Consider the following 27,733-nt stretch of genomic DNA (forward strand, 5'->3'; position numbering starts at 1 on the left):
TGGAGGCCGAGCCGGGCAGGGTAATCAGGCAAAGCAGGTGAAGTTGTGGAAACAAGGTTTTAGATAAAGTGCTGTGTTAACTGAGCAATAATACTCACAGAACAGTGAACTGGTCAATGACAATCAATGAACAGAAACCAACTGGTCAACATGACCATTCGTACTTGCATGTGAGAATTCATACTTGCCTATTCCACATTCAGTCTAGACAGGAGTGCTGGAAGACCTACTTAACTCACAGAACAGCGAAACTGGTCAATGTCAATCAATGAACAGTGAGAAAACCAACTGGTCAACAGTGACAATTCGTAGCTGGTCAACAGTGACAATTCGTACTTGCATGTGAGAATTCATACTTGCCTATTCCACATTCAGCCTAGGCAGGAGTGCTGGAAGACCTACTTAATCAATATCTATAACACCCTACTTGATCAGTGTTTGTCGATATTTATAACACCCTACTTGATCAGTGTTTGTCAAGGCTGTGCTAGTGGTTGCTGTCCCTCCCGGGAGGGAAGAGCCACTTCCAAGACTGCTCGGCCGAATGCATTTGGAGCGTGGAATGCTATGTCGAGGCAGTAGTGCTTGGTGAGGGTGTGCATGGAGGACCAAGTGGCTGCATCGCAGATGTCCCCTATTGGTGTGTGGTGCAGATGAGCCGTTGTGGTGGCTATGGTTCTGCGCTGGTGGGCGTTGGCTCCCACCTGTGGTTGATGCTGCGCTTTTCTATAGGTGAAGGGGATGCACTCTTAAATTCAGCGCGAGCGCCTGCATTTGGTGGCCGGAAGTCCTGGTCTGTTTTGGTCGTAGGAGACGAACAATTGAGGCTTGTCTAATCTGCATAGTCAAGGCCCGCACACAGTCCAGGAGGTGTTGCTGAGGTGGCAGTGTGCCTCCCTGTGGGGAGATGTAGAGTGCCGGGAGGCACGCTGAAGCCACCTTCGGCAAGAATCGGGGGTGGGTTCTGGGTACCACCCTGTTCTCATGGGGGAGTGTGTCGGCCGACACGATGGTCAGGGTTTTACCGACCAGGAATACGGGATCTGCCTCCCCCCAAAGGTTTGAAGGGGTCGAGGTGAGCTGATGCGGCACCAAGTTGAGGTCCCATCCGGGCGGTGGTGGTCTGACCGGTGGGTGCAGATTGGACAGTCCCTTCATGAAATTTTGTGATTACTGGATGCCTCGACACTGGTTTGTTGTCTAGGCCAGCGTGGTATGCCGCGATTGCACTTAGGTGGACCTTGATGTAAGTGGGTTTAGGTCCCCCTGAGATAAGCTCAGTATGTACTGCAGGATGTCCGGTATGGGGCAGTTGTAGGGGGTCTCGCTGCGTGTCTGTGCACCGGTAGCGGAACCTTCTCCCTTTCAACCCATAGCGTTTTCTGGTTGAAGGTCTTCTGGCTGCCATAAGAGTGTGCTCCACGTCTTGTGGTAGGTTCATCCTCTCATCATCCATGCGGTCAGGGCTAAGGAACGCCGGTCATGGTGGAGGGTAAGGTTCCCGCGTTATGTAATGAGAACTGCACTGATCGGGAGGGGGGAGAGGTGGGTGAACCGCTATCCCTTGCCGGAACGGGAACCATGGTTGCAGGGGCCCAAACAGGGCAATCATGATCACCGTTGCTCTGTCCTGAAGAATCTTCTGCAGGACTTAGGGTGTGGTGGGTAGGCATATAAGAGTTCGTGGTTCCAACTCACAGACAGGCCGTTGGGACTGAGACGGCAATGGGTTGATCTCTTTGCGCAGAAGGTCGAGTATTTTGAGTTTGGTTCGGTTGCAAACAGGTCGATGCTCGGTGTGCCCCAGGTGCTGAAGATCTTCTTCATCGCCGCTGGGTTGAGACACCACTCATTGGGATCCAGCTGGTGGCTGAGTCTTTCTGCCAGGTCGTTCTGCTCCCACGGGACGTAAGTTGCCTGGATGGGGCATTGAATGGAGTTGGAGAACTCCCACATGTGGCAAGCTTCCTTGCAGAGCGAGGTTGACCCTGTCCCTCCCTGTTTGTTGATATAGTGCAAGGCCACCTGGTTTTCTGTTTGGGTGAGTACTGCCCTGCCTGTTTGAAGGTTTCGAGGGCATTCCCTATGGCCCTGAGCTCCAATAGGTGGGTGGTCAGAGGTTGGGTACACTGGTCCCAGTGACGTCTGAGGTGCCCTTTCAGGGATCTCATGAGTAGTCTGGTGTGCTGCACAACAAAGATCGGAGCGTGCTGACGATGAGCTGCTGACAGGGATGCACTGGGCCAGGGATGTCAAGGCGTCGATCTGGTAGTCCCGTAGGACGGCCTTGGTCTGCGTGGTGTCGATGACTGCCCAGATGAACGATATCCCCTGGGTGGGTATCAGGTGGGATTTCATGTAGTTGATGAGGAACCCCAGTTCTTGGAGGAGGGTTATGGTGGTTGACGGGGCTGCCAGCTGTCGAGATAAGATAGGACGCGCACCCCTTGAAGGCAAGGATGTGCCACTGCCACGCACTTTGTGAACGCTCTTGGAGCCGTTGAGAGTCCAAGGGGCAGGACCTTGTACTGGAGGCGTCTGTCTTGGCTATAGAAGCGACGATGCCTCCTGTGGGCTGGGTGCATGGGATACTAGCCAATACTCAGGCTGTAACAGGGCCAAGACTGTACCCAGAGAGTGCATCTGGACCTTGTGTATGCACCTGTTGAGCTTGCAGAGATCCAGGAATGAGCGTTGTCCTTGTCCATGGTGACGCGGGGGTTCCTGGAGTAGAAACCCCTTGGTGATCTCCTCTGTTCGTCACCGCCTCTATTGATTCTGCCGAAGCAGGTCCTCTCCTTGCTGCAGGAAAATTGGGTCATCAGATGGAGGGTGCCCCGCCCACTCGGGAGGGGGGGGCGGGGGTGGAGACGAATTCGGAATCCCTGCTTGATGATGCTGAGGGCCCACTGGTTGGTGATCCTGGGCCAAGCCTTCACAGACAATCTGATCCTGCTGGGCCGGAGGGTGGTCAAGGTTCTGTTTTTGCCTTGGGGAGAGGGCTGCCCTTGGATGCCCCTGCCCCTCGGGCGGTGCTTGTTTGCGTAGCAGTTATGTTACTGTTGCGAGCGCTGGGGCACAGACTGCTGTCAGTGTGGACTGGCTCAGTAGTGAGCTGGAGTCCCTATTTTATTTTATTTATTTATTTCCTCTCACTGGCCTCCTGATAAAGCCGCATCTGGAACTGGAACGCAGCAATTCGTGCGCTCAGCATTGCGCCCTCGAAGGTCTTTTTCCCCGTGGAAACCAGGGTTTTTCAGGTCCTTCCCTGACGGGGGTTGGAGGGGGGGGGGTCGTGCTGCCCTGTTTCTCTTAAGCTACCGCAATGTCCATGTATGGCTGCTGCGGGTTGTCGAATCCCTGGGCTGGGAAGATCTAGTACTTCAATCCCAGTCTCCTTGATGTTGGTTGCCCTGAGGAGGGAGTCAGCCAAATCTTGTCTCTGCAGTCCAGGAGGTTCTTGTGGACTGGAATCGCCACTGCCTGCGTGAAGTGCTGGTACTGGTAGTTCAGGCCTTGTAGTACTCTGTCTTGGGTACTTGTTGTCCACCCACGTGGATCTTGAGAAAGGCTGTGAGTTTCTGGAGGGACTTGGGGTGAGTCCTCGTTTGTGGGTTTTCTTTTTTTCTTTTTTTTTTTTAGTGAATTATTTATTTATTTTTTGTGGGTGGTGACTCGGGGCGTGGCTGGAGGCTGGTGTGTAGCTTGTACCTCCGGTGCATGGCATGCCGCTGGACCGCGCCATGTTATTGTGCGTGGCTCCCTCTAAAGGGGGGCATTGTGGGGAGTGTAGCCCGCTGAGAGAGGAGTGGGTCAGCAGGAGGATTAACTGTGGCTGCTGGTCCCACCCCTGGTGGTTCACAGGTTCATGTGCTGTTCCACTTGACTGGTTGGGTGGCTCCATGTACCCCACCGCCCTTCTCTGTCCTTCTTGAGAGGGGGGGAGAGCCTGCAGAGAGGGGGCAGGATGCACCCCTTCATCTGTGCCAGTGCTCCTGGCTGCGTTTCCCACTGTGCCTGGAGGCAGAGAAAGAGGAGTGATAATGCCTCTTGAGTGGGCTTCTCCTGCTGTACTGCCTATTGTATATTAAACTGTACAGCGCTGCATATGCCTTTCAGTGCTATAGAAATCATGAATAGTATCATAGTCCCTCATGCTAGCTGGAAACGCACTCTGCCTAGGTTTTATGAAGAGCAAACAGCTTTTTAGACTGAGGAGTTTCAAACCCCCACCTTTGGAGAGGCATGGTCTGACCTGCCGCTTCTCTGATGATATCAGCACCCTGCTGAGAAAGGCAGACTCCTGGTTCCCAACATGAGAGGGGGAGGGGGAGCAGGGTGGGAGAGGTGTGAATTGCAGACTCTGCAGGACCCCAAGAGGGAAAGAAACATCGAGTTGTTTTTTTTTTGTTTTTTTTTCAGCATGTGCTTTACAAGCTGAACTCTGGGGCAGCATGTCTCCTACTGGGGGGAGAGGTCTGCAGGTCCCCTCCAAGGGAAAGAAGCATGGAAGATTCTTTCTCCTTAAATTCAGATTGGGAGGAGGGTGGGGCAGAGCCCTCGGGGCTGCAACAGATTATCAGAGGTTTTCCCAAAAACAAGCAGATAGGACTTACCTTTGAACCCCGATCGGCTCCCTGCAGAGGCTGGCTGTAGTGGCAACATGCAGGGACTCCTGGAGAGATCTCTGTCTGGCGAGACTCCTATCGGCTTGCCCTGCAGAGGCTGGCTGAAATAGGCAACATGCAGGGACTCCGGGAGATATTTCTCTACCGGGCCAAGTGCAGGCGGGGGGATTAGCTGAGCCAGGGCATCCTGGAGGCTCCTTGCCACTGTAGCTTGTGGATCCGCCGCTTCTGCATTCTGATGAGGATGGCTGCTGGAGGAAGATTCTCGGGCCTCACTTCTCTTCATGCCCTGCAGAGGCTGGCTGTAAGCAGCAACATGCAGGAACTCCTGGAGAGATCTCTCGGCCTGGTGAGACTCCTATCGGCTTCCTGCAGGGGCTGGCGGCTAGCGACAGCAGGACTTCCGGGAGAGATTTCTCGACCGGGCAAGTTGCAATCGGGGGGGGGGGGGGGGTTGACTGAGCCAGGACGTCCTGGAGGCTCCTCACCGGATTCGTCTGTGGATCCCCCGCTGCTACGCTCCGATGAGGATGGCTGCTGGAGGAAGATTCTCGGGCCTCACTTCTCTTCAAGAAGTCTCTTAGTGCCCTCTTCCTTAGCTTGCGTGCCCGTGGAGACAGACGGATGCAGTGCATGCAACACTGTTCCTCGTGCGCTATGCCCAAGCAGCGAACGCACAGGTCGTGAGGGTCCAGTGTGCTCATCCTTTTCCTGCAGCCCGGACATTTCTTTGATGTTTCTGGCATCTTCAAGATGGTAAATAGAACAAGTTTTGATTGTAGAAAAATGGAGAGCTGTGGAAAAATCCGACCGATGGGAACGGGCAGAAACTAAAGACTGGGGATTAGGGGGAAGCAGGGGGAAATGGGTAGGGCTCGGGCATGCCCAGTGAGGCCCGGGCACTGCACTTGCTCAGAGAAAAAAAAAAAATCTCTCTGAGCTATTGGAGAGCTTATCCGCAAATTGGGAGCTGTTGGGACAACACCCATATGTGGCTGACTCATCTTGCTTGTCCTAGGAGAAACCAATGACCATAGTGGTCCCTGAAAGCCATATAGCAAAACCTTCATATCGAAGTCTCCCAAAATTCCTGCCCACCCCCCTCCCCCACCCTAGAACATCACAAATGGGGAAGCACCATCGGATTGTGGGCATACTCATTCACAGGGAGGCGCCGCGCCTCTGCTTGTCTTCACAGTTTAAGAACAATATAATTGAAAGACATTTCTAGCAGACTGCCAAGCAAGCTGGTGGCAAGTATTCAAAACATCACACAGACACATATTCAACCAGTCACACACATGTACATCAGCACCAGTCCCTGAGAGTCTCAAGATCCCAAAAAGGTCGATCAGCTCCCACAGGCTAAGGCCGCCCGTATATCCAGAAAGCTGTGAAATCAGGTGGAACCAACTCCCGGGAGCACGCTCTCAGATGGTTGTCGAGTAAGGCATCCCATGCCCCTTGTCACCCGCTGCCATCGTGAGAATGTCCTTCGGGAGTCGGAAAGGCGCATGCCACTGGCCATCCGTGCCAAAGTTGATCTTTGGAAGCAACAGCGCAGCTTCTTCAAGCATACAAACTTTTAAGCGAGCCATCCAAATAGAAAAGCAGCACAAAAGGATGACACCAGAAATAACAAATAGATTTCTTCCGTTGATTTTGAAGCACTGTTTTGAGATCCGCCATAGGGTGACTGAGGCTAGGCCATGATATAATTCGATATCATAGGTTTCCCAAGTTATAGTGGGGTGTACAGAGTCCTTGGACATAACCGCCTCCTTAACTTTAAAATCCTTAGAATAAGCAATAATATCCCATGGTCTATTAGCCAGAGGAGCTTTCGAAGCCCAATGCACTCACTCAGTACAGATATCTTCTGGGATCCTGGAAGAGGTCTCATCCAAGAGCAACATGCTAACTGTATGCTGAACCACTGTTTCACAATCCATAAATTCAGCAAGTTTGGGCAAGCCCCGGATTTGCAGGTTCAAACAGTGGCTTCGGTTTTCTAAGTCCTCAATTTTATCTAGAATATAGAACTGAGTGTTGGAATCTTTATAAGTCATCTTGAGGTGCAAAATTGCCTCGTGCTGTTCCTCCAAATGGCCTGCCATCTTATCGACTTGGTGTCACAGGTCAGCAATTTCTGCCCGAAAATCTGAAGCAAGCACTGAAAGCTCCAATCATACAGCTTTAAGATCTGCCTTTATTTCTTACAATATTAATCGCATCTCGGACAGGATCTCCAAGCTGTTGGACCGGGTTATCGGAAGCCAGGCTTGCACGAGGCAGTTTATCTATTGGTGTCAGCGTGTCACCCATTTGAGGCTGGAATGCATAATCTTTCAGTGTGCATCGACCCAACTGAGCCATCAGGGGCACCAATCAGTACAGGGAGGTCAGACCAACTTTTGGTGCGAAGAAAAATGAGTATCGTCGGCGCAAACAGCAGAAAATAGCTGAAATTGTGGTGAAGCACGCAGAGTTCAGTGTTCAGGTAGCCATCTTGTATGACAGTGCGCCCCTGTGATTTTTGGGGAAGTGGTGTAACCGGCATGTTTGAAGGTGCAGTAGAGAGCGATAGATTGCAGATAGCAGGGATGACAATAGGAGAGGTGATGATCAGTAGATGGATGGTGATAGGATCAGAGGAACAGGTAGTGTGTTTGGAGGAGGAGAGCGATGTACAGATTCCTCCTCTATGATTTCTGAGAAGGAAGAAAAGGTGGAAAGGGCAGACGGGAGGAGGAAGAGGCGATGGCGATTCAGTTGGGAACTCGAGGTTAATTTTGTGAACTAAAGAATGACACAGGGACAAATTTTTTTCCCGTCCCCATGGGAACTCATTTTCCCGTCCCGGCCCCTGAGTTCTTTTCCTGTCCCTGCCCCTGCCCCTGCCCTATTTCTGCAAGCTCTGTCCTCATCTGCACAAGCCTCAAAGACTATAAAATCATAAGTGTTCAAGGCTTGTGCGGTTAAGGCAGAGATAACAGGAACAGAGCAGGGACAGAGTCAGCAACAAAACTCATGGGGACGGAATGGGGGAAAAATTTTCCCCCGTGTCATTCTCTATTGTGAACCTCGTCATGGAAGTATTCAGCCATAGTCTGGGGAGAAAGTAAAGGAGGAGTCTGAGGTGAGGGCACTTTGAATAGAGCGTTGAGCGTGGTATAGAGATGGTGAGGGTCAGATCCAAGAGAATCAGTCAAGCGGGTGCAGTAGTCTTGCTTCGCAAGAGAAAGGGTGGATTGGAAGGAGGTTAGCAGGAATTTGAAGTGAATAAAATCATCATGAGCGCAGGATTTCAGCTAGTGACATTCCGCAGTTTGTGCATAGGATAGTAAGTCGTGGATCTTAGAGGTCAGCCAGGGTTTTTCACGCTTTACTGGACGTGACATGGGCAGAGCAAGCACTTAAAAAGTCCCTAAAGTTTATACTGACTTCATTCTTTTTTGGTGCACAAACTTACTGCTCCTATCTGCCTAGTTTATTATCTTTTTACCTTGCATCGCCAAGTTATTCTTTCCTCTTACCTCTCTGCTTTGGTAAATATGCTTCTGGAAAATGCATATGCTTGCTTCTGAGGACACCATTAGAGATTGATTCCATAGCTACACTGTGCACACATCCTTGGTACTTAAGGCTTCCCACCCTGCCCCTCATCCCACCCATCCCTAGGCTCACATTATTTTTATACACTTATTAATCACCCTCAGCAATCTTTCAGCTGTTTCCGACAAGTAAAAAATCACTAATTCAGGCTCCTATTACCAAACCTTTAATCAAGTTACCTTATTACTGCTAATTCAAAGTAACCTCTCCACCACATCCATCCTCTTTACCAAGCAAACCTTACAATCCGCCTTTCTCAAACCTCTGTCCTTTCCCTTATCCTTGGTGATTTCAACATTCATTCTGTGGACATGTCTGACTTTTATACCTCGAGATTTCTTGTTGTAATATCCTTATTCAGTCTTCAGCTGTGCTCCACTACCCCCACGCATAAGAACGATCACTGCCTTGATCTCGTTCTTTCCTCTAATTCCTCAACTGCCAACTTCTTCACCTCAGATCTTCCACTCTGACTATCATCTGATAACCTTCATGACTCAGCACCCTGTCCCCCAGACACGACCAATCCTCACCGATACATTCAGGAATCTTGAGGCTATTGAACTCTCTCCACCATGGTCTCCCCCCTTCTTTCCAACTACATTGTGTAAATATGTCAACGAAGCTGTCTCTTATTATCATATTTAATGGCATCGGCTTAGAGTATTTTATGGAGAAGCTGCAGAAGCATGTCTCAGGTCTGCTCCCATTTTATAGAATATCCTGCCAGAATGTTTGAGTGTAGCACTTTTATTTTCTTTTTTCCCCCAGTATAAGTGAATACTTAGGTATATTTCACTGAAGCTCTAACCCAGTAACTCTTGCTGTTTCAGAGTTCTAATTGAACACCATGTATCTCCATGCTAAAGCTGTGATGCTCCTGGTCCTGACGGCTTCCTGGGAAGTGTTCCCTGCAGTAGGCAGCTCAGAGACCTCACTGCCTCCCATCACCGCATCCTCTTTTGTGCAGGATATCTTGCACCGGTATGGTGAGAATGAGGCATTGTCTTTGCAGCAGCTTAAGGCCTTGCTAAATCGCCTTGATGTGGGAGTGGGACGCAGAAATCAATCCATGTTGGAGAGAGAGACAAGGAATATCTCCCGGGTAAAGAAATGTTCTACGTTACACTTTCCATTACACTTTCCATGGCAAGATGTGAATAGGCATAATGTTAATAAGATAAATTTACAGAATCAGTGTTTTCAGGTCTGACTAAGAACCTAAGAATATATGTTTGTTGTTATTGCGTGGTAGCAGTTGGGCTTCTGTCCTGTAGTATAGACAGATGATATAGTCTTTTGGCTAACTTTGAAAAGGATAGCTATACTGTAAATAGAGTAACCAGTGGTTATAAGCTGACTATAGGGAATGACACCAGTCCCCAGAGAGTCTTATCTGGCCATTCAAAGCTTCATCATCCTGAGGACTGCTTCTGTTTTTTTTTCAGAGTAATAATTATGCATTTATGAATAGTTGTCTTGGTATTGTGCCTTATATAATAGTGGAGAATAAGATCTCTTTTTAGATCATTCCCAACCTGCTTTTCCTTGTCCTCCTGTAGTGTTTTAGCTCCCTGGAAATTTTCACTTTGTACAACTTGACTGAGGGCTCCCATGTGGATGCAGTAGGTTTCCAGCAGCTCTGTCCCACAGTCCTACAACAGCTAGAAACCGGAGCTTGTCTGTCTGAAAATCAGGAGACGGAGGAGAACGAGCAGACTGAAGAAGGAAAGCCCAGTTCCATCGAAGGTAAGGAAAGCAGCTCTAATGGAGGGGAATAATGGAGGAGGTGGGGGTATAGTGAGAGGGATGTGTAAGCTGCTTGAGGGTGGGGGGTGGAAGGGCAATGTCACTGAAAATGGACCATGTATGGAACGAGAAGTATTTATGTGATGGGGAATTCATATACAGGTGAGGTGGAAAGAGGTACTTGGCAAGGCCAATCGTATACCCTTGTCAGGGAGCAGTACATGGCAAAGCTGGCAAAATGCAGAGAAAAGAGCAGCACAGTAGCTGTAGATAAAAGCAACCTTTTGTATAATGGTGAATTGTGGTTACTTATGAAGTACATATTAAGACAACTAAGACTAATCAGATCATACTTTCACCAACACTACTTTGCCTTAGTTGTACAGCTGATGATACTTCCACAACTTGACTACTGCAATTCCATCTACATGGAAATCAACACCACACTAATTCACAAAATGCAACTCATCCAAAACACCACTGTCAGACTAATCTTCAACCTGAGAAAATATGACTCTATTACAGCCTTCAACAGGCAACTGCACTGGCTACCCATCCCATCATGAATAACCTTCAAAACTTCATGCATCATTCACCGTATACTTTACGGAAACTCCGCGGCTCCTCTCATCCAGCTCTTCTCTAAGGCATGGTCTACTTCCTGCAGAACCCTCAACAGAATACTTCTAAATCTCCCTACCACAAAAAATCCGCAATACAAACGTGTTTTCCACTCCATGCTCACCTTTCTAGGCGTAAAAACTTGGAATGACCTTACTGAAATGACCAGGACAGAACCAAACCACACCAAATTCCAGAAGAAACTGAAAACTCATCTATTTGGCACCTAATCACTTTTATCCTCTTCTCCTGTATCTTCCTGCCCTCCATTGTCCTCCCTACCCTCTTCTAACCCCTTCCTCTGTAATGTCGCCAAGAGCTTGTACAGGTATGTGCGACGCCCAAATTGAATAAATAAATAAAATTTTGGGCTCGGGGAGCCTTTGGAACACTTAATGGCTCATATTCTGCTTGGAGGAACAGCACGAGGCAATTTTGCACCTCAAGATGACTTATAAAGATTCCAACACTCAGTTCTATACTCTAGATCAGTGTTTTTCAACCTTTTTACACCCGTGGACCGGCAAACTACTAGGATTAAAATTTAAAAACCCTGTTTACACCCCATCTCCGCGAGCTCGGTCCCCTCAAAACAATCTGATCCCATCTGCATAAGCCGCAGTTATGATTTTATATTGAACGTATTTTATTAAAGTATAAAAAGAAACAATATTCTGAACAATTGTGATTTTATAAATACAAATATACAGAGCACGGACCAACAAAACCCCTGTCTCCCCTCCCCTTCACATATATCCCCTCTACTATCAAGAAAACTGAACAAGCCAAGTTATTATAGAATGCTACATAGAAATATCATGCTAACAAAATACTGCAGTCCCTAGTTATGTCTCTAGCAGGATATATATTTCAAATCTGATATATTCTAATGACAAAATAGAAATAAAATTCTTTTTTTCTACCTTTTGTTGTCTCTGGTTTCTGCTTTCATCTTCTTTTCACTCTTTTCCTTCCAGCGTCTGCCCTGTCTCTTTAATCCAGCATCTGCGCGTTCCATCCAATGTCTGCCCTCTCCCCCTTCCATATGTATCTGACTTCTTTCTATGCCCCTCTCCCCTGTCCATCCAGCCTGTGCCTCCTCTCTCCTTTTTACATCATTCATTCCAGCTTCACTGCCTTCTTCATTTTTATCTCTCCTACACCAGATCTAGCATCTTTATCCCTCTCATTTCTCTGCTGACCCCCTTTCCAGCATCAATGTCTCTCTTCTTTCTCATTCCTCTCTCTCCCCTTTCCCTCATCTGATCTCTCCATTCCACCCTGACCCCCTTCCCCTCCTGTAATCTCCCTGCCAGCTGTTTCCTTCCTTTTTTTTTCTCCCTTCCCTCCTTCCTTTTTTTCCTTCTCCCTTCCCTCCTCCCTCTATCCAACATTAATTCTCTTCCCATCCCATTCCCTCCTCCCCTCACAACAGCATCTCTCCTTCTTCTCCCTTCCCTCCTCCCTCTATCCAACATTAACTCTCTTCCCATCCCTTTCCCTACTCCCCTCCCAGCAGCATCTCTCTTTCTTCTCCCTTCCCTCCTCCCTCTATCAAACATTAACTCTCTTCCCATCCCTTTCCCTCCTCCCCTCCCAGCAGCATCTCTCCTTCTAACTCCCTCCAAGTCCAGTAACAGCGCTCCCTTTATCCAGCAGCTTCCCAGCCTCCTACAGGGGCTTCCTCCCCTTCCAGCAGCTCTCGGTACTTGCCTGCAGGAAGTTGCCAATAAATCACTGCCCTGGCAAGTAGGAGAGCTGGTGGGAGGGGAGACAGCCACTGTGAAGGCTCCCCAGGATCTTGCTCACACACGCTGACCATCTCCCTCCACCTGCACCTGTATCTGCAGGTCTCTCCGTTCTACTTGCAACTTCCCTGCGGCCCTCTTCAGCAATTCAGCAGGGGCGGCGATCAAGACAGGCTGCCGATGTCGGGACCTTCACTCTCTGAGTCCCGCCTATTTTGTTTCAACTTCCTGTTTCCTAACAGGCAAAACTCACAGAGGGAAGGCCCCGACGTCGGCAGCCTGTCTTGATTGCCTGAGGCTGGGAGTAACCGCGGTCGGCAGGAAATTTAACTGCCGACTTGATCTTGTCAGCCCTGTGTGGACCGGCGGTTGAAGAACAGTGTTTTAGATAAAAGTGAGGACTTAGAAAACCGAAGCCACTGTTTGAACCTGCAAATCCGAGGCCTGCCCAAACCTTCTGAATTTATGGATTGTGAAACAATGGTTCAGCGTACAGCTAGCACCCTAGTCTGCTGAGTAGACACAGGGATCGGTAGCAAGGAATGCTGCTACTATTTGGGATTTTGTTATGTACCTGTGACCTGGACTAGCCACTGTGGAAACAGGATACTGGACTAGATGGATCACTGGTCTGACACAGTATGGTTATTATTATTAATTTACCCCTGATGCAAGCATATATGCTGAAATATTTCATTTTTAAAATATGTTTATTGAATTTTTGAAAAAACAAGAGAACATGGGTACATGGGTGTATTTTTTAACATCTGAACTACTGGACCCTGATTTCTTCATTATATAAAGGTTTCTTTTTTTTTTTTTTTTTATAAAAGTCACTTTTACCTATAGCTACTGGATGCTACTGGGGCTGCTCTTTTCTCCAGTTTCAAGCCTTGTTGCGGCCACTCTTTCTTGTGCATAGAGCTGGTGGCATGCCTATATTATGGGGAGTGGTATAAGAAGGGTTAGTCCTAGGTTATGGTTGATCATTAGCATTGCTGTGCATAACATTGCATTTCCCTGGATTTGGTGTTCATAATGCAGACTCTTGATGCCATTTCTTCTTGTTCTGCAGTGTGGGGTTTTGGGTTTCTCACTGTTTCGGTGATAAACCTAAGTTCCCTCCTTGGAGTCTTCATCGTGCCTTTCACCAAGAAGTGGTTTTTCAGCCGTGTGCTGACATTTTTCATCGCCTTATCCATCGGAACTCTCCTCTCTAATGCCCTCTTCCAACTCATCCCAGAGGTGCAGTAATTATCGCCTGGGGGGGGCGGGAGTCTTGGACCAGAGAAGATCTGGTTTCTGCCCTTTTTCTTTCTCTCTCCAGGCCCTTTTTGATCCATCAGAGCTTTGGGACTGAGATCCTGTCAGATATACTGCTTTGAGGCTGCCACCGCCCTCCCAATTTCTCCCCTCAAACACCCTCACAAAAAACGTTACTGAATGAGAACCTAGTGATCCCAAGGCTCTGATGGGTAACTCCTACCCAATGGATCTCTTACATTTTTTGTAAGTTTCACAGTTCTGGAGCTAAGGGAATCTCTCTGCAAAGGTTCAGGAGACTTTTTACTGTAAAGTAGTTCTGCAAAGTATTTTCTGGTGACAGCGACTTCCCTTCTCTCCTGCTGCCCGTCTCTCTCTTCACATTACTTTCAGAAGACCTGTTATTTTTTACCTTTCCTGCTTGTTGTCAGTGTCCCTTAATGTCTGTCCTTTACCGTCTTTCCTGCCGCTGTCAGCAGAACTTATGTCAGGGCAGAACTTTCTTGTCCTCCTGTAAGGCAAAGTGAATTTTCTGTATCGCTTGGTGGACTGGTATAGTCCTTACGAATGGGTTATATGCCTCACTGCTACCAGCAGGTGGAGACTGAGCACAAACTTGTATATCAGGCTAGAATTTGCCCAGCAACTCAGTCTTCCTCAGTCTCCGTTAAAGCAGGTGGTAAGACTAATTCGGTTCCCCTCTTAGTACTGTTGGAATTTTGTTTTGGACTCCTGGGTTCCCCCTTTGTGCCGGATAGAGCTTGGACGGGTCCTGTTTGGGGATCTGTCCAACCTCGGGGGTATTAAACTCAGCGGGTCTCGTGCTGGGTCCCTCCCCTCACCTTCCTCTACCTCCCCACATTTTTGTAGAGGTGCCTCAGCTGGTGGCCTAGCCCTTCAGCTTTGAGAGCCGTGGAGTCTGTTCTGAGTAAGTGAAAATAAAAATCCCGAGGTGTGCTGGTCTAAAGGGCTCAATTCCTTTTAAAACTGCCATTTGTTGTTTTTTTTTTGTTTTTTGCCCTCAACGTCTTCCCCGGTGCAGCCCCACACAGCGGCAGTTTTGCCCCCCTCTACTCCTCTCTCATCCAAACCCCCGAGGATCTCTTGGATAAGGATTTTTGCCCAGAGGAGCCAGATGTAATTGATGAGGACCTGGACCCTTGGGGAGATTTCCAGGATCCTCTTGGGGGGTCGGATTCCGCCAGCAAGGGGTTCGAACACCCCTCTGCTGGCCAAGATGCATCTGTGATGCACATTTTTCAGCGGGAAGAGCTTCATGAGCTAATTCTTCAGGTTTCCTCAGTTTTGCACTTTGAGGACACTTTCGGAGCCCCCGCGTACAGTGGACCCCCTTGCTTAAGGGGAATCCACTCTGCTTCCCACTCTTTTCCTATGCATCAGGATATTCGGGACATTATGCTCGCACAGTGGCAGATGCCAGAAGCTCCCTTTTGTTTTGCGCGCTCCATGGTCTACCTGTATCCCATTCCTGAAGGGGATAGGGACACTCTGAAGTCGCCTGTGGTGGATGCGGTGGTCTCAGCCATCTCTAAGAGGCAAAGATTGAATTGTGTGCTTCTTTATCTTTCAGATGCCATGTATGACCTCTTGCGAGCTGCTGCCAAGTCGGCGTTTGCAGTGGCAGCTCGCCATACCTTGTGGCTTCGCACTTGATCGGCAGACTCGGCATCCACAGCTATATTTCCTTTTAAGGGATCTTTCGTGTTTGGTGAGGACCTGGACAGGTTGGTTCAGCCTTTTTTTTTTTTTAATTTATTTATCAAATTTTTCAATATATAGTCAAGAATCCGCTTCTACAGAAAGGTAAAATTAAACTGGAAATAAAATACAATGCAAATTAAAAAGATATAATCTACAATTATTCGAATTGTTAACATAATTTGTAACTTAAACTTCAACTCAAGTCCTCAAATTAGGATCCAAGAAATGGAATCAGTGAGAATTATTATTAATTATTAATAAGAAAAACTAAATTATAAGAAAAGACAAATAATACAATTAGCTGAAAAAAAGATATCATATACTTCAAAAGAGAACTCATATCTCACCTCCTTTCAGGGGGACCACTGACAGGAAGGCCGTCAGCTGGCTAGGGTCAAAGAAAACATATTTTTTTATTTGATACTGTATCACACATTTACACGGGTGATAAAGAAAGAAAGTTGCCCCAAGAGCGAATAACACCTAGCTTTAAGATCAGAAATTGACTTCAACGTTTTTGCGTGTCTTGTGCCAGATCTGGAAACATTAGAATTTTATACCCAAGAAATTCTTTTTGTTTATTTTTGAAAAAAAGTCTTAGTAACCAATTTTTATCTGGTGCCGAAGCCACTGTAAGAAGTAGTGTTGCTGGTGTTGCTGTTTCCCTATCCAAAAGTTCCAACATCCTTGAGATATTAAGCTGCTGTTGATCACTTTCCTTTCCTTTTGCTTGTTCTTCCCTTTTAATAGGTAGTATACTTAAGTAAAAGGCAGTAATAGTTCCTCAGAGATTTCTAGGACTTCCATCATGTAATGTTTCAACATTTCTCTGGGAGTTACTGCCTCAACTCTAGGAAAATTAATCAATCTGAGATTATTGTTTCGAGAAAAATTTTCTAAAGACTCCAGCTTTCTTCTCAGATTAATATTATCTCTCACCAAAGTACAGTGGTACCTCGGTTTACGAGTGCACCGATTTGCGAATGTTTTGCAAGACAAGCAAAACATTTGCAAAATCGGCACCTCGGAAACCGAGCATGGCTCGATTTACGAGTGCGCCCCCCCCCTGCGATCTGGCACCCTCCCTCCGCTATCCGGCACCCTTCCCCCACGATCCGGCACCTCCCCCACCACGATCAGGCACCCCCCCCTCCCCCCGCCACTGCTTACTGTCATCTGGGCACCGGCATGTCCTGTGCGTTGGTGCCGGTGCCCGAAGATCGGCCTCCTCTTCTTGCTGGGCCTTGAGCATCTGCGCATGCTCAAGGCCTGCGAGTTCACGTTCTCTCCGAGTGGCTGTTGTATGTGTTTCCTCCTTGGCCATTAGTGGACAGAGTTCTTCCCCACATAATTTGCCATCCAGGCCTCGTGGTTCTGGATTGGCCTCGGTGACTGTGGTACGCGGATCTGGTGAGGCATCTGGTGGTGGATCCTCTTCCTTTGCCTCTCTTCGATGACCTTCTAACTCAGGGTCCCGTTCCAATGTTCGATCCGGGTCCCTTTTGTCTTACGGCTTGGCTCTTGAAAGGGGTCGCCTAGGTAAGAAGGGGTAGTCAAATAAAGTGATCTCTAAGTCTTGGGGTCCCGAAGGCTTTCCACTTCTTGGGCTTATGTGAGGGTTTGGCGTCTATTTGAGGATTGGTTTGATGCGCGTGGAGTGGTCTCTTTTCACTCTTCCCTGCCTAACATCTTAGAGTTCTTGCAGGATGGCCTGGATAGGACAGGCTTGGTCTTCTCTTGCAGCCTTGGTTCAGCTTGCGGCCTTGTCAGCCTTTTGAGGGTTATTGAAAGGTCAGTGTTTGACTTCCATTCCTGATGTGATTCACTTCTGTTGGCGGCCAAGTTGCTCAAGCCTCCCGTACAACCCTCTTGGGATCTGAATCTGGTTCTGTCAGTTCTAGTGCACCCTCCTTTAGAACCGTTGGGCGACTGCTCTTTGAAAGACCTTACTCTTAAAGCAGTCTTCTTGGTGGCTATTACTTCAGCTAGAAGTTTCTGAGCTGCAGGCTTTCTCTTGTAGGGCTCCCTTTTTGGAGTTTTCTAGGGAGCGGGTTGTCTTGAGGCCTGCTCCTTCCTTTCTGCCAAAGGTAGTTTCTTCTTTTCATGTCAATCATAGAAACATAGAAAGATGACGGCAGAAAAGGGCTACAGCCCATCGAGTCTGCCCACCCTACTGACCCACTCCATTAGGTCTGAGTACTAATGACCTATTTCCCTAACTCGACCCTCATAGAGATCCCACGTGGATGTCCCATTTATTCTTAAAGTCGAGCACGCTGGTGGCCTTGACCACCTGCACCGGAAGTTTGTTCCAGTGATCTACCACCCTTTCTGTGAAGAAATACTTCTGGTGTCACCATTAAATTTCCCTCCTCTGAGTTTGAGCTGGTGCCCTCTTGTGATCGAGGGTCCCTTGGGAAAGAATATGTTGTTTTCCACCTCGTCACGACCTGTGATGTACTTAAATGTCTCAATCATGTCTCCCCTTTCCCTGCGCTCCTCTAGAGTGTAGAGCTGTAATTTGCCCAGTCTTTCTTCATATGAGAGACCCTTGAGGCCGGAGACCATCCTAGTGGCCATCCGCTGTACCGACTCAGCTCGAAGCACATCTTTACGGTAATGTGGCCTCCAGAATTGCACACAGTATTCCAGATGAGGTCTCACCATGGTTCTATAAAGTGGCATTATGACTTCAGGTTTGCGGCTGACGAAGCTTCTATTGATACATCCCAACATTTGCCTTGCCTTGGATGAGGCCTTCTAAACTAAACTAAACCTTAGGTTTGTATACCGCACCATCTCCATAGTCGTAGAGCTCGGCACGGTTTACAGGAATTGAGATGGAAAAGGAACTCCAAGGAAAGGATGAAGATAGGAGGAAAGAGGAGAGTTTAGAGGACTAGGATATCAAAGGAGGAGGGAGTGTTATATTTTTGAGAAGAGCCAGGTTTTCAGATGTTTACGGAAAAGTTGGAGAGAGCTCAGGTTCCGAAGAGGGGAGGTAAGGTTGTTCCAGAGCTCAATGAATCTGAAGGGGAGGGAGGTCCCCAGTTTTCCTGGATGAGAAATGCCTTTTAATGAGAGGAAGGATAGTTTCAATTTTGGGGTAGTTCTGGTGGTATTAAGATTAGAGGAGTTCCAAGAAAGTGGAATAAATGGAGGATGGATGCCATGGAGGATCTAGAAAGTTAGGCAGATGCATTTGAAGTGGACTCTGGAAATTATCAGAAGCCAATGAAGCTTGGACAGGAGCAGTGAGACGTGATCAAATTTACTTTTTGCAAAGATAAACTTAGCCGCGGCATTCTGAATCCGTTGGAGTCTGTGATCAAGCTAAAAATTTCAGATTTTTATAGTGTAATGATGCAAATGATAATTTTTTAAAATTACATTTTACATTGGCGATAATGTACCTCGTGTTATTAACTGCTTTTGATGTTGTCCGCACTGCTATACAGTAAAAAAAAAAAAAAGGAATCATAGGGTGATGTTATCAGTACAACCATTTTTACCTATATGGGTCATATACAGCACATACTCTGCCATTAAACACATATAGGGGCAGTTTTGCCTTCTCTACTTGTTTGGCAGCCTTCATGTCTGCACTGATGATTACTCCCAAGTCTCGTTCTTCTGAAGTTCTAGCTAGTGTTTCTCCATTCAAGGTGTAAGTTCTGCATGGATTTCCGCTGCCGAGATACATGACCTTACATTTCTTAGTGTTGAAGCCCAGCTGCCATGTTGAGGACCAGTTTTCCAACGTGATCAGATCCTGTGTCATACTATCCTTGAGATTGCTTTCACTTACTGTATTACATAGTTTGGCGTCGTCGGCAAACAGTGCAACTTTACCCTGAAGCCCTCGGGTCAAGTCCCTTATGAATATGTTGAAAAGGGATGGTCCCAGGATTGAGCCCTGCGGCACTCCGCTAGTCCTTCCGGTGCTGGGTAGCCAAGAGGGCTCTTCCGAGCAGAGACAGCTGCACAAGTTGGATGTCAGTCGGGTCCTTCGCTCTTATGTGCAAAGGACCCAGGAGATCAGGAAATCAGATCATCTCTTTGTCCTTCTAGCGGATCCTCGTAAGGGAGATGGCGCTTCTAAGGCTACTATTGCGCGCTAGATCAAGGAGACTATGCTTCCGCTTATCTTCTGAAGAAGAAGCCTGTTCCAGAATTTCTTAAGACTCATTCTACCAGGGGTCTGGCAACTTCTTGGGCTGAATCTTCTCTGGTGCCTCCAGTGGATATTTGCAAGGCTGCAGTTTGGTCTTCTCTGCATTCCTTTGTAAGACACTACCGTGTGGATGTTCAAGTGTGTCGGGACACGGTATTCGGTGAACGTGTTCTGGTGTCCGCCCTTCGGGGGTCCCACCCTTAATGTGTATTGCTTTGGAACGTCCCATTCGTAATGACTATACTAGTCTACCAAGTGATACAGAAGGAGAAATTAGGTTCTTACTAATTTTCTTTCTGTTAGCTTGTAAACTGGTATAGTCCCCACCCTGTCTGTCTTTGTGCGGTGATTGTGGGTTTTTGTTTTGCTCACGTGCAGATTATTTTTTTCTGCTGGTTCTAGAATTTTTCTAGGGCCAGGGAGAAGTAAGAACAGCGACTATGGCTCAGCTGCTGAGCTGTGGGGATGTTTTCTATACCAGGATTCAGTTCTACACATGTTCCAACAGTAGTTTATAAATACAGTGGAACCTTGGTTTACGAGCATAATTCGTTCCAGAAGCATGCTCGTAAACCAAAGTACTCGTATATCAAAGCGAGTTTCCCCATAGGAACTAAGGGAAACTTACTTGATACGTTCCCACCCACCCCCTGAGGCCAGCGGTGCTGCTCTTACCCCCCCTGAGAACCGGCATTGCTCCCCCCACTCACGAAGGTCCCCCCCCCGTATGATCCACCATCCCCCACGTACCCATCCACCCACCCGAGCACATTGCTTACCCCCATCTGGCACTGGCACCAACGCACAGGACATGCCGATGCCAGTGCCCGAAGATCTGCCGTCTTCTTTTTGCTGGGCCTTGAGCATCTGCGCATGCTCAAGGCCTTCGAGTTCCCGCTCTCTCTGAGATTCTCGGAAATTCTCGGAGGCAAGCTCGGTTTCCGAGGCGCCGATTTTGCGAATGTTTTGCTCGTCATGCAAAACACTCGCAAACCGGTGCACTTGTAAACCGAGGTACCAATGTATTTGTTGTTTTTTTCCACTCTTGTTCGGAGTGTGTTACACTGTTTTCAGTTGAAGTCTTTCCTAGGTTCTGCTTGGCTATTCGGCAGACTGAGTTGCTGGGCAGATTCTAGCCTGATATACAAGTTTGTGCTCAGTCTCTACCTGCTGGTAGCAGTGAGGCATATAACCCATTCATAAGGACTATACCAGTCTACTAGCCAACAGAAAGAAAATTAGCAGGTAAGAACCTAATTTCTCCTTCTGCTCTAGAACCTAATTTCTCCTTCTGCTCCAGAATTGTACCTATCATTAATTATTTTGGTAATGGCAATGAGAAGGGAATTAAAACTGCTCTGGAAAGATTACACTGCCCTCCCTGCCCCCTGTCTGGTTGCAGGTACAGGGAGGGAGTTTGTTATTGAAATTCTCTGCAGGAACTAGTGCTGCAGCATAGCAAAGTGTGAACTCCTGATATACTCACTTGAGAAAGAGGGGGAATGGTGTTGAGGATATGGATACCCCTCTAGAGTGCCATAAATAGAGAAAGTGGGTATGAACCTTGCCCCTTAACACAGCAGATAGTAGTACAGCAATCCCAGGTTAGCTTTCCCAGATATTCACATGGTAAAAAAAATGCCCCTGCCATGCCAAGCACAAGTTCCTGCAGGGTATCACCTGAAAATGAACTTTCAATGTCTCATCTGTACATGCAAATTTTTAAAAAATTTCAAAATGGAAAAAAAAAAGAATTACTAACCAATATATTCTTTCTTTTCTCTCTGTCTGTGGTTTTGGGCCTTGCCTCTTCACTTCTCCTCGGGGAAAATGAAAATTGGATTGTACCTTTTGCTGCGGATATTGTGGGGTTGGGGTGGGGGGTGCAGTGTGGGGTTATGGCGTGCTTTGTGTCACCATCATCTCGCTGTGTTCCTTGGTCGGGGCTGGTGTTGTCCCCTTTATGAAGAAAACCTTTTACAAGCGTCTGCTGCTCTACTTCATAGCCCTGGCAATTGGAACGTTGTACTCCAACGCTCTCTTCCAGCTGATCCCAGAGGTATGGAGTCACTCCGCCCGTAGAGACACACACAGCTCTTTATCTTGGTGCCCTTATAGACGTAGCTGTGTTGCATTTGTGTGTCTGCATATATGCATGCGAGTGTCTGGGTCCTTTTTCGCTAGGAAACAGAGCAACCAGAGTAAGACCACCTGCTTGGGTATCTGAGAGTGAAAGAGACGGTTGGTGTTCTGCTTGGCACCGTCCTGTGTAGGAGCGCTCACTTCTCCTGCAGAATCTCGCGTCCTTCCCAGGGGCGGATGGATTCAGCAGTACATCCTTGAGGAAAGTGTACTATCTGCGGAACCTGAGCTCCCTTCAGTTATTCCGCAAACAACTGAAAACCTGGCTTTTCAGCAAATTGTAGCTCTATCCTTCCCCCCTTTCTCTCCCCCCTTCTACACATAAGTTCATGTAATCCTTTTTCTTCTTCTCTACCCACTATTTTAAGTTCTTGTAAACCGTGTCGAGCTCCATTCTCATGGAGATGATGCGGTATATAAACTTAAGGTTTAGATTAGATTAGATTAGGGTCCCACAGACAATTTCTGCTGACCATATGTTGCACAGCACAATTTTCCCCATGGGCCTAAGTAATAATGTTATCTTTTAATCACCTGTTTTATCACTTATGTTTTTATTAAATTTATTATAAACCGCCTAGACGTAATGAAAGGCGGTATATCAAATAAATAATAAACTTGAAAATGCTTTTTTATTACTGTAATACAGTAGAATCACATGAGAGACCCAGTGCATCAAAGAACAGCCAAATAGGAAATAAAAGGCTAGAAGACCCCCCTCCATCCCAGAGGAGACTGTGGCGCAGTGGTTAAAGCTACAGCCTCGGCACCCTGGGGTTGTAGGTTCAAACCCACACTGCTCCTTGCGATCCTGAGCAAGTCACTTAATCCCCCCATTGCCCCAGGTACATTAGACAGATTGTGAGCCCACCAGGACAGACAGGGAAAAATGCTCGAGTACCTGAATAAACTCATGTAAACCGTTCTGAGCTCTCCTGATAGTACGGTATAGAAAATTGAATGAATGAATAAAAATGTTGGCCTGGAGTTCTGGGAAGGAGTTGCCAGGACTCAGTGCCATACCCATGTGAGACAGTATTGGTTTGTGACCCATCTTATACAGGTACGGGTTTGTAAAGACTCTTTCGCTCTCTGGTCCTACTGAAAATCTGAATTTAATTGAAGCCCAGGTGTGCTTCTGTGTGCGATGTTACATTATCCCACTAACGGACTAAAATAACCTTCTGTACAAACACGTCACTTGACATTTTGAGGGCAGAGGAGACGGAGAGATGGGAACCCACATACTCGTACGCACAGGCTTACCGTCTCACTTTGTCACAGTCTTACACACTCTGACTCCTGCACTCTCTGTTTCACACATGGGTACATACGCTGCCTCACATGTATCTCTCCCTCGTGTGCACAAGCATACACTCTGGGGTCCTTTTACTAAGGTGCGCTAGTGCGTCTTAGCGCGTACTAAATGCTAACGCGTGGCAACGTATCCATAGGATATAATGGACACTTTAGTATGCAGCGTGCGCTAAGATGCACTAGCACGCCTTAGTGAAAGGACCCCTTTGTCTAGCACATGCATTGGGATAATGGGCCATTTGGCCTTTATCTGCCATCATGTTTCTCTTTCTTTTGTCTAGTGCATGCACACTCGTATTCTCATTGCATCTTTTCACAGATCTCTCTCTCTCACATATACACATAAAATCTGCCATGCTGTGTGTCTGTCACTTACCTTCAGCTGCACTCTCCTCTGTCTCGCATACACATGTTCTCTCACCCAGTCTCACGCACATATTCTTTATTTATTCACCGAGTCTTTCTCACATATTCTTTATTTGGGGATCAGGGGGACCTTAGGTGCTGGTGTGCCTCACTCTCCCTCTTTCACTCCTCCACAGGCCTTTGGATTTAACCCACTGGAGGATTATTATATCTCTAAATCTGCTGTGGTGTTTGGGGGCTTCTACCTCTTCTTTTTCACTGAGAAAGTGTTGAAGATGATCCTGAAACAAAAAGATGAGGTAAGCTGCCTTGCTCTTCTGACTAGGAGAGACTCTGGAGGTAGGGGAAGGGACCTGACTTATGAAGCCTGCTTGGGACGGGCTGAAGGTTAACTGCTTCTCTTCTGACCGGTATAGAAAAGTAAGGGTCACTCATATGTAGTTTACGAATAACCAGATCTTTCTGCCATTAGTGCATGGCTTGATACAGTTGCAGACTGGTTAGAAAAATAGTGACTGAAATGAAATCCCCACTAAATGTAAGACTATACAGATCACAGAAATTTTTCCCATGCCTGAAGTAGTACTGGCAGCACTGGGACAAACCCTGACACTACAAACGTATAAAAAGTTTAGGTGTTGTGTTTGATTCAGAACTGTGCTTTGACCCACATATTCGACTCCTATACAACCTCAGCTACCATGATCCCATTACTCCAGCTCACTGGTTACCAGTCAAAAAGCAATGCATCGTCAAAGCCCTGGTCATGACACACAAGAGATTCTACCAAAACAACCCAGCCTACATAGCATCCAAGCTACGCCTATACACCCCTAACTGCCCCCTCCGCTCCAAAGCAGAACGAAGACTCAGCATTCCTGCAGGGAGATCCCTCCAAATGAGTACGGCGTACACAAGATCCTAAAGCCATTTCCTACCTCAGCTATGGAACCGACTACCCACACAGATCAAGTCGCTAGACTCACTAATGACCTTCCGCAGAGCAGTAAAGGCCTTCTGCCAATCAGACCATTAAAAACTGCCTCATCAATATACTTCGCTATGACCAGTCTGGTCTCTAGAATAAGCTCTGTTATTGTCTACTGTAACCTATTTGTTGTCATGACTAGATCTAACAGACTAGTCATGACAACAAATAGGTTACAGTAGACAATAACAGATTGTGAATATCTACTTATAACCCGTTCTGAGCTTCTTGGAGTACGGGATAGAAATCGAAATAAATAAATAAAGTTTTCATTAAAATTTGTTAAAATCGCTTGTCCAATTTCTAAGCGAGATACAAATTAAAAATATATAGTGGAGGCAAAAATAAAACACGCCAAAACAATACTTTAAAAGGAGAAAAACAAAGAAATTCGAATGGTGAAACTAATCAAAGACAACTGTTACATGATTTACCGAGACAAAAAGGGAAGAGTGGAGAAATACATTTGAAAAAGGATAGAAAAAAAGTAAGATTGGAAGGAGTTGTTTATATAGTTCAGGTATTTAGTATACCATCTTTCAATATAACTTCAAGGCAACTTACCAAATACCATCTCGTAGCATTAAGAGAAGACAAACGTCACAATATACAAAGTATATCCTATATAAGTAAACACAGAAGGCAGGAGTAGTTGGCGATCGGGAGAACAATCACTCATGCGCTTAACAACGATGGCAAAGTGAGCACAATACCACTCACTTCCACCTGCACACCGTCATAGGGCAAGTCACTGCTTATTACCGTATTTCCCTGAAAATAAGACCTACCCCAAAAATAAGCCCTAGCAGGATTTTTAGGGTAGGCCCTACCCCTAAAATAAGCCCTAGTCCTGGGATTCTCCGGCAGTTTCCCTTCCCTCTCTCCCATCCCTTGTGCAGCAGAATCTTTGAGCGAGCACCGCCACCCTCCCCCCCCCCCCGAGCACCTGCCATACAGCCAAATCCCCATCCTTCCTTCCCCTATCAAAACACCGCCGCAAGCCTTACTTACCTCCATAAGCAGCGTCAGGTCGGCAGCACGCTAAAGGCTGCTTCGGTCTTGTCCGCTCATGAATTCAGTCTGCTGCTTTACTGATGATTTCATCAGTAACATGGCAGACTGAATTCACGAGTGGACAAAGCCGAAGCAGTCTGTTTCGCATGCTGCCGGCCTGACGCTGCTTAGGGGTGTAAGTAAGGCTCACAGCAGGAAATTAGAGAAACTGGGCCTCCCTTGAAAAGAGGAGACTTGAGAGGGGACATGATCGAAACATTCAAGATAATGAAGGGAATAGACTTAGTTGTTCACCCTCTCCAAGGTAGAAAGAACGAGAGGGCACTCTCTAAAGTTAAAAGGGGATAGATTCCATACAAACGTAAGGAGGTTCTTCTTCACCCAGAGAGTGGTAGAAAACTGGAACGCTCTTCCGGAGGCTGTTATAGGGGAAAACACCCTAAAGGAATTCAAGACAAAGTTAGACAAGTTCCTACTGAACCGGAACGTACACAGGTAGGGCTGGTCTCGGTTAGGGCGTTGGTCTTTGACCTAGGGGCCGCCGTATGAGCGGACTGCTGGGCACGATGGACCACTGGTTTGACCCAGCAGAGGCAATTCTTATGTTCTTATGCATCAGCATATAGGTGATATTGGAAGCCATGGGAGGAGATCAGGACACCGAGGGAGGGAGTGTAGAGAGAGAAAAGAAGAGGTCCTAAGACAGAGCCCTGGGGTATGCCAACCGCTAGTGAGAAAGCAGCAGAGAAGGACCCACCGATGCATACACTAAATGTGCGATGGGAGAGGTAGGAGGCCAACCAGGAGAGGACAGGTTCGCGGAATTCAAGCAAGGACATAATATCAAAGAGTAAGAAGTGATTAATTTACTTTAAGAGCTCACTGACAGACCCGCTGTTGATTTTTACCTGCAGCATCAGCATGGCCACAGTCACCACAGGCCAGGGAGTCTCGTCTCCAGGAAGGACCAGGAGGAGGGCGTTACGGAGAAACTGCAGAATGGGGACCTAACTCAAATTATCCCTCCCACGAGGAATGGTGAAGTAGAGAACAAGATCCCCACCGGAGACCAGAAGGTGGTGATGGGGTCTCTCTCTTTACAGGTAAGCACAGACCATAGCATCAGATCAACACAGAAGTAATGTGGGGGGGACTCTCAATACTGGAAAAGGTAGTGGTGCTGCAGGGCAGGAGTGAGGTGCACTGACGGAGCTATTCGTCTGGGTAGTAGTGCTGAAATAACAGGCAGCGCAGGATTGAGGTGCATTGGTAGAACTGTTTGAAATAGGTATCAGAATAAAAGGGATATTGCACAGCAGGTGCTTTGACAGAGGTCAGTGAGAGGGAGGTCTAATGGAAGAGCAAATATTACTTCAGAGCAGGAGCAAAGTGGTAGAGCTGTGTGTGTGTATGTGTGGTCTTAGTACTGGAAGATTACGTGAAATGGTGTGGTGGCCGTGTTAGTCCACTCTTCAAGGTAATATCTAGATATAAAAATAATACCTTTCTTTATAGCCTAACTTAATTTAGTTTATGATTAGCTTTCGAAGGTAACACCCTTCTTCCTCGGATCAGAAATACTGGAAGATTAGAGTGGGCTGTAAGGTAGAAGAGACGGGCATGGTTAGAGAATGGGGGAAGATCTCGTAGCTTCAGCAGAGGGGTGTGTGTATGTGTTTGGAAGGAGGACTGTAAGGGGAGAGCTATGTTAGGTGGGTCTTGGAACTGAAATAGCAGAAGTCCTACATGACAGGAATGAGAGATGTCGCAGAGTTATTTTGGGGGGTATTTATTGGACCAACGGGTGGCATTTGGGGCAGGAATAAGGTGTACTGGCAGAGCTTTGTGTGAAATTCTGATATATCCTGTTAGGATTTGCAGGGATCACAGAGTGCCTGCTTTTGGCTGAAGGGTACGCGTTACTCTGATATCGGTACGCTGGCCTGGATGATCACCCTCAGTGATGGGCTCCATAATTTCATCGATGGGCTGGCAATTGGGGCATCCTTCACCGTATCAGTTTTCCAAGGAGTCAGCACCTCCATCGCCATCCTGTGCGAGGAGTTCCCACACGAGCTGGGTATGTGAAGATTATAGATAGCAGTGCTGGAATGAGAGAGGTGTGAGGCACATGATAGGATTGTGTTTTAAAACAAGGACAGGTTCATATTCAGACCGTAAGAGATTGCCAACAATCTCCCGCAGTCCATTGTGATACCGGAAGTTTAATGCCGACACCATATCTGGTTTATTTTTGGCTGGCTGGGACATAGCTAGCTATGTCAGTATTCAGCAGCTAGCCAGCAACCCCCTCCCCCCATTGACAAAACGGCAAGAGGCTTTGAGCTCTGGCTGGTGTGCTGAATGCACTGCGCTGCTCTGATGC

The 27,733-nt window shown here is 47.3% G+C and overlaps 1 protein-coding gene across 4 annotated transcripts in view; it reads left to right on the forward strand.

Moving 5' to 3' along the window:
* SLC39A14 (solute carrier family 39 member 14) overlaps positions 1-27,733 on the forward strand; it is a 53,324-nt gene that overhangs the window by 20,403 nt on the left and 5,188 nt on the right. For 3 of the 4 annotated variants that reach the window (XM_033948161.1, XM_033948160.1, XM_033948162.1), the window contains exons 2-7: positions 9,077-9,348; positions 9,806-9,992; positions 21,410-21,579; positions 23,522-23,644; positions 26,262-26,450; positions 27,220-27,427. In XM_033948161.1, the coding sequence (XP_033804052.1) occupies positions 9,094-9,348; positions 9,806-9,992; positions 21,410-21,579; positions 23,522-23,644; positions 26,262-26,450; positions 27,220-27,427 (1,132 nt within the window). In that variant the 5' untranslated portion in view covers positions 9,077-9,093. Of the gene's footprint in view, positions 1-9,076; positions 9,349-9,805; positions 9,993-13,436; positions 13,607-21,409; positions 21,580-23,521; positions 23,645-26,261; positions 26,451-27,219; positions 27,428-27,733 lie in introns of all 4 variants that reach the window. The other variant, XM_033948163.1, reaches the window with a different exon arrangement.

The sequence above is a fragment of the Geotrypetes seraphini genome, chromosome 6 (assembly GCF_902459505.1).
Source record: "Geotrypetes seraphini chromosome 6, aGeoSer1.1, whole genome shotgun sequence".
In the NCBI taxonomy this organism is placed as follows: Eukaryota; Metazoa; Chordata; class Amphibia; order Gymnophiona; family Dermophiidae; genus Geotrypetes; species Geotrypetes seraphini.